Source organism: Dermacentor silvarum, chromosome 7 (genome assembly GCF_013339745.2).
Source record: "Dermacentor silvarum isolate Dsil-2018 chromosome 7, BIME_Dsil_1.4, whole genome shotgun sequence".
Classification (NCBI taxonomy): Eukaryota; Metazoa; Arthropoda; class Arachnida; order Ixodida; family Ixodidae; genus Dermacentor; species Dermacentor silvarum.
The window spans coordinates 118,935,234-118,950,354 of NC_051160.1; the positions used below are offsets into that span (position 1 = coordinate 118,935,234).

At 48.4% G+C, this 15,121-nt stretch overlaps 1 protein-coding gene across 1 annotated transcript in view; it reads left to right on the forward strand.

Moving 5' to 3' along the window:
- The window catches only part of LOC119459125 (deoxyribonuclease-2-alpha), a 64,519-nt gene that overhangs the window by 47,018 nt on the left and 2,380 nt on the right, over window positions 1-15,121 (forward strand). The window contains exon 6 of the mRNA XM_037720955.2: window positions 7,032-7,358. Coding sequence (XP_037576883.1) covers window positions 7,032-7,358 — 327 coding nt within the window. The remainder of the gene's footprint in view (window positions 1-7,031; window positions 7,359-15,121) is intronic.

The window sequence follows — 15,121 nt, forward strand, 5'->3', positions numbered from 1 at the left end:
AATGGATGGATGGATGGATGGATGAGGCTGAACCCTTTAAATCGGGCGGTGGCATACGCCACCTAGCCATGGCTATTAACATAATTTGTACTTTGTGGTGGGTGAAATTTCACCCCTGCCTTAATTTTATCCACCAATCAGATAACCTCTGTTTGGTTATTTCTACCCGCTTAAAGTCTATTTTGCCTTCACTGTCCCTAAACCCCAATGCTTTGAAAAAATCAGCCCCGTTGCCTTGCACTGTAGGGTTAAGCCCCTTACAGAAAAGTACGAGGTGTTCAGCCGTTTCCTCTTCTTCTCCACACGCACAGCACAACGTGTCTATACCTTGGTACTTGACTCGGTACATCTTAGTCCGCAATACTCCCGTCCTGGCTTCAAACAACAAAGAGCTTCCCCTAGAATTATCGTAGATATTTTCTTTGGCAATTTCTTGCTTGAAAGTTCGGTATGTGCCCAGTGCTGATTTCGTCTGCATCCCTGTTTTCCACAGACCCCTCTCTGTTTCCTTAACCTTTTTCTTAACCGCTGTTTCCTGGTTTGCACCCCTCCTGCAGTCCAAATATTTGATTGACAGTTTTCTGGTCAGCTTCCTCCATTTTGTATCAACATTCCTCATGTACAAATAACTGAAAACTCTCCTTGCCCACCGCTTTTCTGCCATCTCTCTCAATCGCTCCTCAAATTCTATCTTGCTGCTGGCTTCCCTGCCCTCGAATGACGTCCATCCCATGTCACCCTGTACCCCCTGATTTGGTGTATTTCCGTGTGCTCCCAGAGCCAGTCTACCTACCCCTCGCTGCTTAGCTTCCAACCTTGCTCGAACCTCTGATCTCATGCACAGGACCGCATTGCCGAAAGTCAAACTAGGGACCATCACCCCTTTCCAAATCCCTCTCACCACTTCGTACCTATTGTAATTCCACAGTGCCCTATTTTTCATCACAGCTGCATTTCTGCTACCTTTAGCCGTCACATATTTTTCATGTTCCGTTAGGTACTCAGCCCCATTGTTTATCCACACTCCAAGATATTTGTACTTATCCACCACCTCCAGCGTAACCTCCTGTATCCTATGCTCGCTGCCCTGATTATCATTAAAAGTCATGACTGCCGATTTTTCTTTACTAAACTTCAAACCTAAGCTATCTCCCTCTTTACCACAGATGTCCATTAATCTCTGCAAGTCTTCCTTGCTGTCAGCCATAAGTACAATGTCATCTGCATACATCAGTCCTGGTAATGACTGTTTAATCCATTCTCCCTGCTTGGAATAGGAAAGGTTGAAGCCAAGTCCGCTCCTCTCTAATTTTTTCTCTAATCCTTGTAAATACAGCATGAACAACAGAGGTGACAGAGGGCACCCCTGCCTAAGCCCCTGCTGTATCTCTATAGGCCCAGATACCTTGTTTTCCCATTTTATAAGCACCTTGTTACTTTTATAGATATCTTTTAAAAGATTTCTTACTCCATCTTCCACCTCTAGAGTGCCCAGTATGTCCCACAAATCCTTTTGGATTACACTGTCATATGCTCCCTTGATATCCAGAAAGGCAAGCCATAGGGGCCTGTGTTCCTTTTCTGCTATTTCAATACACTGTGTCAATGAGAACAGATTATCTTCTAACCTTCTTTGTTCTCGGAACCCATTTTGTAGTTCCCCCAGCACCTCCTCGCTCTCCACCCATGCCTGCAGTCTGTCCTTTATAATCTGCATCACCACCCTGTAAACCACTGACGTCACTGTTATGGGACGGTAGTTGTTTATGTCGGCTTTGTCCCCCTTTCCCTTATATATCATGCTCATCCTGCTCAGTCTCCACCCGTCAGGGCTTTACCGTCCATTATCATTTTGCTCACTGCCTCTCTTAATGCTTTCTTAGATTTTGGGCCCAATGTCTTTATCAACATAATTGGGATGCCATCAGGACCTGTCGACGTGCTACTAGGAACCCTCTTCTCTGCCCTTTCCCACTCGCTTTGTGCCAGTGGAGCCACTGCACTGACTAGTCCATCCTCACCTGATTGAGCACATGCTATGTTTCGTTCTTTAAATTTTTCTGTCATCATTGTTCTTATATGTTCCATTGCCTCATCTCCCTCTAGTCGAACACCTTGAGCTGTAACTATAAACCTCTGCTCTAGACTAGTCTTATTACTCAAGGAGTTGAGATGTTTCCAAAATTTCTTTGCTGCTTTTCTATCCTTTTTGTTTACTTCTGACAACCATTGGCTCCCCTTTCTTCTGATCTTCTCATTGATCAAATTGGATGCTTCCCTTCTACAGCTTAAGAAGTTGTTCCATTTTCTGCCTACATCAGCTTCTGGTTCACCCCTCTGCTTTGAATATCTGTGTTCCCTGGATGCTTCCTGGCGTTTCTCTATGGCCTTCTTAACCTCCTCATCCCACCAGCTCTTGGGTTTACGTCTTCTGTTCCCTTTTGTCCTGACTCGTACCTTAGTAAGCTCTAGCTCAAATAGTCCTGTTAAATTTGCATATGTCCATTCTGTTTTTGTGTCCTCTGAAATTACTTTCTCAATTTGCTGGGTTGCTATTTCAAGCTGCTTTTCCGAGTAAAATATCCCACCTGGTTGTTCATCTTGCCTCCTACCTACTTTCATTTCCCTTCTAAAACTCACCTTAATACGTTTGTGATCACTACCTAGACTTCTGGAGCCATATTCATCTATGCTCATTACATTTAGCCTATCGTGCATCCTATGTGACATTAGTGCATAATCTATCGTCGACTGCAGGCTCCCTACCTCCCATGTTATGTGCCCTTCACACTTCTCAGTACTGTTGCATACAACTAAGTCATGCATTTCACACATATCCAGCATCATGTTGCCTGTTGAGTCTGTGTACCCGTCCATGTCTTCTATGTGTGCGTTCATATCTCCTAGTATAATAATCTCGCACCCTTCTCCTAGCTCATTAATGTCACTTGATATGCATTCCAGCATTTTTTGTTTTCCTCTTTGGCATTTGCTCCTGTCCACAGGTATACAAAGCCAAGGAGTGTCTGCTCTCCTGCAACTTTCCCTTTTAGCCATAAATGCTCCTTGCATTCCTGTTTGACCCTTTGCCAGTTCATACTTTTATGAATAAATGCACCAATTCCACCACCTTTTCTGCTGCCCTCTGTTCTATTGCAATATTCCCATGTATAGTCAGGGTTACAGGGAGGTTGCTCCATGTCCCTAAGATGTGTCTCCACAAACCCGTATACCATCAGCTTTTCTTGCCTTAGTTGCTCGTCTATCTCCTCCCACTTCAGCCTATTCCTGCCACCTTGCATGTTAATGTAACCTATGTCAGAATGACCTTGCCCCTGGTGCTTACGTTTATTTCTTCTACCGATTCTACGTTTCTTGAATCTTGGAGCCTCTCTGGGTCCGTCTTCGTCTACACTGGTGGTCTTAGGGCTCTGGGTCCCCCCAAAAAAGCCGTAGCTTGGCGCCCTATCCTACTACCTACGCTCCCGCCCGTGGCACCACTGTAGTGAATGCCATCCTGTGCAAAAGGCTGGGAGCCAGACTCGTACACTTCCCGGTTTACCTCCATTACACCGTACCCAAGTGGTCTGCTCAGACCCCTAATGACCCGGTTAGCCTCACGCACCCTCCATTCCACCGCGCTAGCCTGGCCCCGGACATGTGGGATTGTGCATATGGTCACATGCACTTTCGCAGAGGTTTCTCTGAGTTTACGCAACCCAACCTCTAACTGTCCGTTTAGGTTCTGGCTCCTTCCCTTCAGCACATCGTTGAGACCAGCATGGATAACGACCAGATGTTCATGCTCGAGGTTGTCTGATACCACCTTCTGAGCTTCTTCCATTGCGTCAACCATGCACTTCCCTGACTGGGCCTCCACCCTCACCCGCCCGTCTGCCTTCACTGTTGTAAGGACGCCCTCCTTAACCCTAGCTACGTTGGAGTCCCCCACCACTAGGACCCTTCGCTCTACACGTTTGCCTCCCGCCTGCGATTGTCGTCCTCCAGTTCGCGCTAGCTGGTTCTCCACCCGCCCTGCGCCACTGACACGTGACGATGTGCTCCCTGCCGTTCGTCCCTTCCCACCTGAAGCCTGCCGCACTACCTCGCTGTAGAGTTGTGGAACCGCCGTGTTGCCGCCGGCTCTCGCCTGCTGTTCAACGGCCCCTAGGCGTCCCTCCCTGCTCTCATGGCATGCCTCTGCCTGAGTGTCCGCGCTGTCCCCGCCGCCCGCCTGAGCTGACCCGGGATTACGCGCCGCCTGTACCATTAGCGCCTCCACTCGCTCTTCCAGCACGGCCCGCTTTTCCCGTTCTTCTTGTAGCTCGCCAGCTATTCGCTTTACCAGGACGGCCTCGGCCCCCTCCCTGTGAAGCAACTCGCCGATCCGAGTTTCGAGCTCAATTCGCCGCTCTCGCTCCACCTTCAGCTCCCCTTTGAGCTCTTCCACACTGGCTGCCCATTCCCTTTCCATCCGCCGCACAGCTCCCTTAAATCCTTCACACGACCTGCACGCGAAGCTAGCCTCCTCAGCGTCGGCTAAACTGGCGAAGTGCGTCTCGTCCAAATAACACCAACGTTTGCACTCCTCGCACTGCACCAGCTCGTCATCACCCCTGTCCTTCCTAGCCTGCCGCGCCATTGTCCACCCGTCCACCTAACGAGAAAGCCCAATAAAATACCTGAACAAGGCCCCACGGTAAGCCGTACGGCAAACTCGCTATCCGGCTACCTCCGCTAGCTTCCCTAACGCGGTTTAAAACTGCCGCTTTACACTGCTTTCACCATGCAACACGTGCGCCACAACCCGCTTCCAAAAAAAAAAAAAAAATAAATTTTAAACAAATTGAACTATTCGCTACCTACTAACGTCCTACCAAACTAGCCAAGAAACTAAAAAAGCATGAAAAACAATATATATAGATAGCTCGGGTACCCTAACACTTCTATCAACCAAATAAGAATAAACAAAAATTGAACTTATTCACTGCTCCTGCTGCGCTGAGCTCCACTCGGCCACGACCGTCCTGTTCGGCTTCACGCGAGCGAGCCGTGTTTGTGCCGCCTGTCGTCTGCTAAAGCACAAGCGCTCGCGCACTTTAGCAGACGACACGCAGCCCACCTCTAAGCCCCTGTGCGCATGCGCCGTTTAGCTTCGATGCGCGGCCGCGCCATGTGCGCTGGCGCTCCGCGGAGTGCGGCCACACGGCGCCGTGTTCGTACTAAGAGTGGACGACCCTGTACACCATCATCGGCGGTAGGAAAGAGTGCGAAAGATACAGGCATGTAGCATGGCTGTCATCATCATCATCATCAGCCTCTTTTATGTCCACTGCAGGACGAAGGCCTCTCCCTGCGATCTCCAATTACCCCTGTCTTGCGCTAGCGTATTCCAACTTGCACCTGCAAATTTCCTAACTTCATCATCCCATCTGGTTTTCTGCCGACCTCGACTGCGCTTCCCTTCTCTTGGTATCCATTCTGTAACCCTAATGGTCCACCGGTTATCCATCCTACGCGTTACATGGCCTGCCCAGCTCCATTTCTTCCGCTTAATGTCAACTAGAATATCGGCTACCCCCGTTTGTTCTCTGATCCACACCGCTCTCTTCCTGTCTCTTAACGTTAGTCCTAAGATTTTTCGTTCCATCGCTCTTTGTGCGGTCCTTAACTTGTTTCTCGAGCTTCTTTCTCGAACAAGAAGAAGCATGGCTGTAAACAGGCCTAAATGTGACGTACTCTTGGGGTGTTCTGTAGTGGTTTCAAGGATATATAATGGTGCCTTGCAATGGGGGGAAGGGGGGGAGGGGAGAGAGTCGCATCCACGCAAATTAGCCCCCCTGATGTGCCTCCCTTGACGTCGTATTCGCCTCTTGAAAGAGCTGAGACATTGCTAAAGCGAGCCTTGGTGGTGGTACTGGTGTGTTGTAGCTGCAAGCGGGTTTAGCGTGGCGATTGAGGCCGACAACAAGCGAGTCCTAACAGGGGTGTCCTTGGTTGTATTCATATGCATAGTAATGTGGCGTGTCATAATCACTTGTGACACCTAGCCTATCACTGCACTCTCCTACATACCACCTCAGAATCACAAGCATCAACGGAAATAATTACGTTTGAACTGTGTTTTATAAGCTTTAAAGCACTTCTCAGTATACTGGGGACGCAAATCGGTTAATACGCGCTAAGCATGTAAATAAGAAAAAACAATATCCTTCCAAGAAAGACGCCGTCTTGACAGCTTTTGACAGCTTATGTTGCAGAATCTCTTTGTTTTTGACAATAGCAATTCACATAATTCAATATTTCCTCAATAATCGACTGGCTGTTTTCGAAGTACACTGCACGTTCAACAGCCAATTTTGTTTTCTTAAATGAAAGTTTACTGAGAAAGCGTGAAAGGCCCGCCTTTACAAGAGTTTTGGGGAGAATGCGAGACACGCAGATACGGTAGATCTAGGCTTGTTTCTGACGCTCAAGTCAGCCAATGTATACACGTTCATCGCTCTGATATTGCGGCTCAATTAGCGGTATAATACCCTTGTCACACGGCACGTGTAATGTCATTCGCAGCGAATGAGATTACGTGTTAATGCCATTTTTGTTGCTTCTACACGGGCATAGTGAATGACATTCACAGCTAATGGCATTCGCCCATTGAATGAGTTTCCCGAACTCATTCACGCATGACTTGTGTAATCTCGACGACAGGGGCTTGGCAAAAAATTACAAAATCGATAAGTTAAAACGAAATGTAATATATTTTCAAATAACCATCCAATGTTTACGATTGTATTGCTAACAATATAGTGAAAATATGTAAACAAGAAGCACGATTTGTAAGGTTTAGTTATCATAACAGCCTGCCGATAAACATTGCAATCAATTGCGAATGCCATTTTGTTTACCCGTGTAGACTGGGAACGCAAGACCGCAATTACATTCGGTATGAATGTCATTTACTGCAAATGACATTACATGTGCCGTGTGACAGGAGTATAACACAGCCGCTCGACGACGTACTACCAGTATAGGTACCTGGGCCACTCGCAGACGTCTACGAGGCGGCCGTGGGCGTCACCCTACGGACAGACGTGCTGGCCTCGACGTGGCGCAACGGTCGCGGCGGCAAGCTACCGCCGGCATGCAACGGCGCCGGCGGCGGTCCTCGGGTGCTGGACGTGCTGCAGATGCGCTTCGACCAGGCGTCGAGCAACGCGTCGCTGGCCTTCGACAACACCGAGGACCACAGCAAGTGGGCCGTGTCCCTGCCGGGCAAGAAGTGGGCCCACGACAAGGTGCCGGAGAGGGGGGAGAACGACGACGCGGGCTACGTGTGCGTCGGCTCGCTCAACAGAATGGTACGTGCGCTCTCTCGCGCCTTCTCAAGCCGTGACCTCTGGTGGTGACTTTGGGAACCGCGGTCCGCTTTGCCTGTATACTCGGCTGGAGTAACGCCAGGGCTTTTTTTCAATTCCGTTCCCCCAGCGTAGGGTAGCCAACCAGACTTCTTGCCTGGCTAACATCCCTGCTTTCCTTGTATCCCCCCTCTCTTTTAATGATGAAGCATACTAACGTTCCCTCCAGCCAGCGACAAGCTGGACAGGGCGCAGGCGGTGGCCTTCAGACAACTGCGGACGATAACGTACCATAACCCGGCACAATACCGCAGACTCTACCCCGGCACATAAACGGCAAATATATGCAAGGTCTGCCACACTGAGATAGCCACTTTAACTCACATGCTCTGGGACTGTAACGAAAACCCGCACGGTGATAATTCCGGAACCCTTCCTCTGCGATGGGCCGCTGCCTTGCGCAGCCCCAGCCTCGGCAATCAGCTCTGGGCCGTCCAGCTGGCCCGCGAGAGGCGACGAGGCAACACCTCGACGTCCCCACGTGGGTGACCTAAGGCCGCGTCGGCAAAAGCTCTGCAGGACTATCAATAAAGTTGTTACCAACCAAACCACCTTGCCAACCTGTGAACTACAAAATTCGTAAAAAACCGCGGACATAATCCATGAGATGGGGGGGGGGGGGGAGTCGTCACGCATTGTTTTTATATGTTTGCCCTGAACACCCACCTTTTGTTGTACGTACACATTCACTGACGTTTATTTTCCTATTTTACGTGGCACAGAAGCAGCAGTAAACTTCGGAAAAGTAAGGACTGACAAGGAACACATTGTTGATCTCATTGATCACTGTGACGCGGCCGCTAAACACTGCTTTTATCACGCGACCATGACAGCGACTTTCCTGCGATTTTGCTGTTGGCGACATTGCCTTCTTCGGGAACTGTTCGAAGTAAGTACCCCTCTGCAGGGTGGGGGCTGCCCTTTCAACATCAGTAAACTTTCTAGGGTATGGTCGAAGATCAATGGGCGAAACTATGTTCGGGCCTTCGTTGGAGTACTAAATAGCTGTTCGCATTCTGCAGACATCGAAAAGCACACACGAAGGTATGCTTTAGGCCTTGAGCTGCCACGCGAAGGCGCCGTATAGGTACCTGCAACCTTCACTTCGTTTTCGCATGCACTCTTTCGAAATATTGCGCCGCACCTTCTTTCGACCCCTTTAAAATATTTACAGCGAAGCTGTTTACTTCTATAGGTTCGGCATGCATCCCCCGCATGCGTTCCCAGGAAGGTGTACCCTGGCCGGCTCACGTCCGTATCACGGCGCGTGGACGCGAATGGCCGACTGCGCAAAGAGTAAAAACAAGTAAAAATGTTCGGATTGACGTTAAATTTCTCACGGAGGTTTCTGTAAACAAAGTAAAATTCAGTTTGAAAAGAAAACTTGGTACAATTGGGTTCTGGGTGGGAATCGTACCCGGGCTCCTGGGTTGCGGGACGAGCACGATTCCCCGAAGCCACGGCGGCTCCACGGCTCTGAATCACTAAAAGTGTGCCTAGTGCGTGCATGATTGCACACGTCACGTCGCAGCTATCTGGCTGACTAAAGGTTTCACCAAAGTGATTATAATGCTTTCGCATTCCGACGCGTAAGCAGTCCTAAGTGCCTCTGCCGAATTCTTTTGTGTTCGCATTTCGCCTGTTTGTCGATAGCTTTAGTGGTCGTGTCTTTTCCAGTTGCATTTGCAAGCGAACAGCGAGCCGCGATAATATCGCGTTTGACGGGGCGAAGCGGGCAATCAAGCTCGGTATCTGCGTAGTGTGGTGCTGTATGAAAAAAAAAAAAACTGTATAGTTTCGTAATGTATACAGCCCATGTATGCAGCCTAAACAGCTTCGCTGGTAATCGGTTCTCGTATGATTCTTGCGGACCCACGAATTTCTTTCGCGAGCAGAACTAATTTTTCGTAAAACTTGAAGCAACATTGGTAAAATCGTAGTACGAGCCTAAATTCGTAAACATTACGAAACATTCAGGAGAGTTGGCAGGTATGAATAAAGAAGACCGTATTCACGAAAACGTTTTACGCTAGAATTATTCGCAAGAGAGTTCAGTCCATCTCATGCTGGACGTATAAGCAAAGGCGGCCAATCAATGGTAAATAGCACTTGCGAAGGAATATCCTTGTGAATTCAGACTTAGTTCTACTACAGCGAACATATAGCTGTTATAAGAGACTCTAGCACTCGAAAACGTTATATGCCTGTTCTCACGGTTTTCTAGAAAAAAAAAAGAACTAGATCATCAACAAAGTTTACATTTTGAGGAACTGCCACAAGCAGGCGAACTGTCAAATGTGCGAGTTATTTAGGGGGTCTGAATGAAAATTTCCAAACGCTCGTATTAAGTCTGTTTCAATGTAGTCATGTGAAACCCTCGTACGGTTTCCCCTGGGACGACCAAATACGGCAGCGATTACAGAAAAACGGGGGCCGCTTTATGGGTGGCGGCTACAGAAAGTCGGAAGTGTGCAAGATATAATTACCCATTTTTCAAAATAAGTCCCGAACACTCGTTTTCTTCACATTTCATGGGTTATACGAAACGTGTGTTCGGTATTCCCGGTCTCTTCGGTGAATTATGCGAGGCAGGTTGTTTATATTTCTGTTAAAGTCGGAAGCATGTTATGAATGACGTAGAATGAATGTTTGTCCTCTGCAGGTTAATCAAAGCCTTTGTAGTAAAGTTATTACTCAGCCGTTCTGGAGAGAGAGAAAAGTCATAAGGGAAAGGCAGGGAGGTTAACCAGGCTGAGCCCGGTAGGCTACCCTGCACTGGGGAATGGGGAGAAGGGATTGAAAGACGGAGAAGGAAGAGAGAAGTTCACACCTTGCACATTTACAGTCAAGCGTTCATCGCTGAGTTTCGTCACAGGCGGTCATACAAGCTTGTGCCCTTCAAAAAACGCAGCAGCGCCGTTGTATCCCTGTACATAGAAGACGCACGAGGCCACGGGCCCAAGATCTTCCTCCGTAAAAGGCCTGTCGTCTAAGTGCCCCAAAGCAGTCCGAAGGGCAATCCTCTCATCTTCGTATCTGGGGCAGTCACATAAGAGATGTTGGTGGTTTTCCTCAACACCACATGTACTACAGTTGGCACTGTCCGCTATTCCAATTAGGAATGAATAGGAGTTTGTAAAAGAAACTCCTATTCGCAGGCGGCACACTAAGGTTTCTTGTCGTTTAAAACCGGGTAAAGTTGTAATTTCATCTGTAGGTCCATGTAGGCGCCGGTTGGTAAACTCTGGTGTATTCCATTTTCTTAGAGATAGTATTGGCAAGACTGCTGAGATGCCACGCTGCATCCGTTCTTGACAATGATATTGAGATTTTTTCATATTCGTCATGTGCCTCACGGGCAGCTTTGTCGGCACATTCATTGCCAGTGATGTTTCAGTGCCCAGGTACCCACTGAAATACAATGTCGTGGCCTCTAATCACCGCTTGATGGTAGCGTAATCGTATCTCTGCTACCAATTGTTCGTGTGGGCTGTGGTGCAGAGCTGATAACTGTGACTGCAGGGCTGCCTTTGAATCACAGAATATAGGTCAATTATTTTGTGATTGTTCGTGCACATAAAGCACTGCGCTACGGAGGGAGGCAAGTTCAGACATTGACGATGTTGTGACGTGACTGATCTTGAACTTCTTACAGAGTGATGCCGACGGAATAACTACCGCACCAGTAGAGCTGGTCAGAGTCGAACAGCCATCCATATAAATGTGAATTCGATCAGAGTAGTAATCATGCAGCAGGTGTAGAGCAGCTTGATTTAGGGCACAAGTAGGCAAGTCGGACTTCTTTGTAACTCCTGGAATGGAGAGCCGCACTTGTGTCTGCCGGAGACACCACAAAGGACAAGGTGGTCTTGCTGTAGGTGTGAAGTCTGATGGAAGAAAAGATCGATAGGAGGTTACAATGCCTGAAAAAGTTGCATCTGGTCTACTTTCCGAGAGCGAAGCAAGGCGTTGAGACTGTAGTCGGGAAAGGTGTCGAAGATTATTTCGAAGGATGTCTGTGGCGACATACGTTCTGATGGATGTTCCCTGGCGATGGCAATTGTTGCGGCTGTTCAAGCGCATCGCGGTAGGCCAAGACAAGTTCTAAGTGCTTGAGCTTGCCATGTTCTCAAGCACTCTTAGGTTTGTCCTCCGGGCGCTTGACAACACCGGAGTGCTGTAACGCAAGAAACCTATGAAGAGCGCTTTGTATAGTTGCAGCATAGAACGCACCGACGGTCCTTATGCTTTTCCGGCGATGGAATTGAAGAGGTGACTGATCGAGAGGAGTCTTTTCCTTAGGTAGGATACATGGGGGCTCCAGGAGAGGTCGCGGTCGACAGTGATCCCTGAAAACCGATGTTTTTTTGTACAAAATAGGCTGGCCGTTAATAGACACAGGGTATTCAGCTATCGATTTGCGCGTGAAGGTGACTAATGCGCATTTTTCTGTTGAAACGCCGAGACCTTGTCTCTGAAGATAAGTAGACGTCATCGTTGCAGCCTTTTGTAACCTTGCGCGAACTTGCGGGCGAGTTACTCCGGAAGCCCAGATGCAGATGTCATCTGCGTAAATTGATAGACTGACAGGCTGTGGCAAGGATTCCGCCAGCCCAAAACTAGGCTTAAAACGCCACCTTGTGGAACCCCACGGCTGGTATAGTGGTCGGTAGTTTGACCATCCTCAGTGACTACAAGGAAGCTCCTTTGGGTCAGGTAGCTCCGAATCCACCGAAAAGTGCGGCCTCCGATTTCAGCAGCCACGAGCGTCTCAAGAATTGCTTCGTGGGAGACATTATCATAAGCGCCCCTCACGTCTAAGAATAGCGCTACAGAGAGGCGTTTGAATGATTTCTTTTGTTGAATCGACAACACGAGATCAATGACGTTGTCGACCGACGAACGACGAAAGCCTGTCAACGCGTCTGGATAAACATTGTAATGTTCAAGAAACCACTCGAGGCGCGTGAGGATCATCCTTTCGATCAACTTTCCAACGCTGCTGGCGAAAGCAATACGCCGATAGGATTTCCGTTCAAGGGGAGACTTTCCTTGTTTTAAGATTGGTACAAGACGGCTACGCTTCCACTCAGAGGGAACAACACCGTCACTCCATGAGACATTAAGATGATGCAGCAGGATCTCTCGTGCTTCATGGTCAATGTGGCGTAGAGCAGCATACGTTATTTTGTCGGGTCCGGGCGAAGAGGAACGCCTGCAAATGGCTAAAACAGCCTCCATTTCTTCCAGGAAGAAAGGTTCGTCCATTGCCGAAACTTGCATGAGGGGAACTTCGTACAATTCAAGGTCCTTTGTAGCACTCTGTCACTTGCAATTTCCGCACAAAAGTCTTCTCCAACATCCACTTCTCGACAGCCTTGGTAGAGTGCCAGTGCCTAAAGGGGTGGCGTTGCTGAGAAGAGCGAAGGCCCTGGAGAGTTCGCCATACGCGAGAGAGTGCTTTGCGGGGGTCCAACGAGTTACAGAATGAATGTCATCGTTCGTTGTCTAATTTGTCCATTGCGACGACGTATTTTCTTCTGCGTGCGCCTGGCCTCCCTAAGGTCTAGAATCGACTTTGTGCGTCTGTATCTCTTCTCGGCACGCCGGCGTACTTCACAAAGCCTTTCTAATTCAATGTCGAAGTCTGTGCGAGCACGTGACCATGAGAAACAGCGCGTTGCAGCATGCATCGTGTCCGCAATCACAAGCTCTGTGCTACGTGCAAGGCCACTCTGGCATTCGGCGTTCACCGAGGCTTAAAATGCGGGCCAATCAATTTTTCGAGAGACCATAGGGCAAGACATATTGCTTAGACTTTTGATGCAACGTACGTAGGAATATGATCACTTCCGCGCGTTTCCAAATCAGTAAACCAGTAGACGCTCGAAGTAAGGCATCGCGAAACCAAAGTCAGGTCTAGGCAGCTGCTATGCGACGATCCTTTCAAGAATGTTAGACAATGTTCAAAAGGCAGAGGTCATGGTCCGAAGCAAAAGATACAAGAGTCTGACCTCTTAAACTGGTTCTTGCACTTCCCCAAAGTGGGTGATGAGCATTGAAATCTCCTGTGATGATCCAAGGACTGGAGGTCGACGTCAAAATATTTCCAAGCCTTTTGTAGTCTAAACTGCTTGATGGGGAAATGTAGCCTCTGACGAGTGTGAAGGAGAGCCTCTTCTTCTTTATGCTAAGGTGCACACATACTGGTTGTCGTCATGAGGAGGCATGGCCTGGGCTATGTAGGTGAGCTCTTTGCGTACATAAACGAGGACCTTGCTGATTTTGTCACACATGGCGGAGGTAAAAGCTTTGTATCCTGATAATCTGAGGATATTTCTCACGTTTGGTTCACAGATGACTAGCACTGGGAACCGATTTACATATACAAATTGGCGAAAATCAGAAATACGTGATATCAGGCCTCTCGCATTCCACTGAAGAATTGAGGCATTCTTGACGTCTTCTTGAAAAGGTCGCCTCTGCAGAAGTGGGCGAGCCATGTTTCTAATGCAAGCTTTCAAGCACAGGAGCGAGAGCATCCTGTACTTGTAAAGCGCATCGAGCAGTCGAAGTTTGTGCATTTCCCAAAAGTGTGGGAATCGCAGCTAATAATGACTTCAGCAAGATAACCACCTGCACATCCTGTTCAGGCAACTTGTCGGAAGCAAGAGGTACGTTCGATGAAGGAGGCGTACGCCGCTCAAGCTCAGCAGGTGGGCGTGCATTTGGCAGTCCAGGCCAGGCAACGTCATAAGCAGTTTTCTGGGCTTCTTTGTCATTCAATACGTTGCGTCTGGTCTCGCGCAATGAATTGCTGTTTCACAATTCGAGGGGATGACGCCGCTGGACTAGGTTGGCGCTGTGGGGTTTTTTCGCGTTCTTTGGGGAACGTCTGCGGTGGCGGCGGGAGCGTCGTTCTTTCACAGAATCGGCTGCTTCCCTTACCATCTCCTTAAGTATACTCCACTCCTTCTTGATTCGGGGGCAAGTTCTCGATGTGGCTTCATGTGATCCTTTGCAGTTTCGGCACTTCAGTTGCTTGGCAGGATTCCGTGGTGTGGGACCCAGCCAAGCGTGCACATACTGCAGCGTGATTACAAACACCTCTGGCGTGACCCAACCGAAGGCACTTGTGGCACTGCAGAGATTTCGGAATGAACGCCGTTACGGGGTGGCGAAAATGGCCGGCCTTGACATTAGATGGTATGGTGTTCTGGAGTATCACACTACCGTTACCCACAATGTTTCCCATAGTACTACAAGGGCAGGTTAAGCGTAATGTGTCGCGAAACTTTCGCGTGCCTGCAGCTTGATTGAAAACGTCGCAAATAATTACTAACCCTAGTCGTCCTTTTTTCGTAATTGGTTTCTTAACAAGTGCTCGAAAGCGTTATACGCCTACAAGGTTTCAAACAGGCTATTCATTCATGCCTAAAGGCAGGTTTCAAACAGACTATTCATTGATGCCTATTCAAACAGTTTTCATTCCTTCCCATTCCTGTTGTCATATACGGGCAACGATTTAAGTTAGGTGGTTTAATAACCAGCTGACTGAAATTCTTATTACAACTACTTGGAAGAAACAGCTTCGCTGGAAATTGAGTTGTGAGTCTGCAAAGTAATACGTCTGTCGACTTTTTGTTTCCTTAACATTCCATGGGGCAGAGCGCTCAAAAGAGCACTAAACAGAACCACTAAAAAAT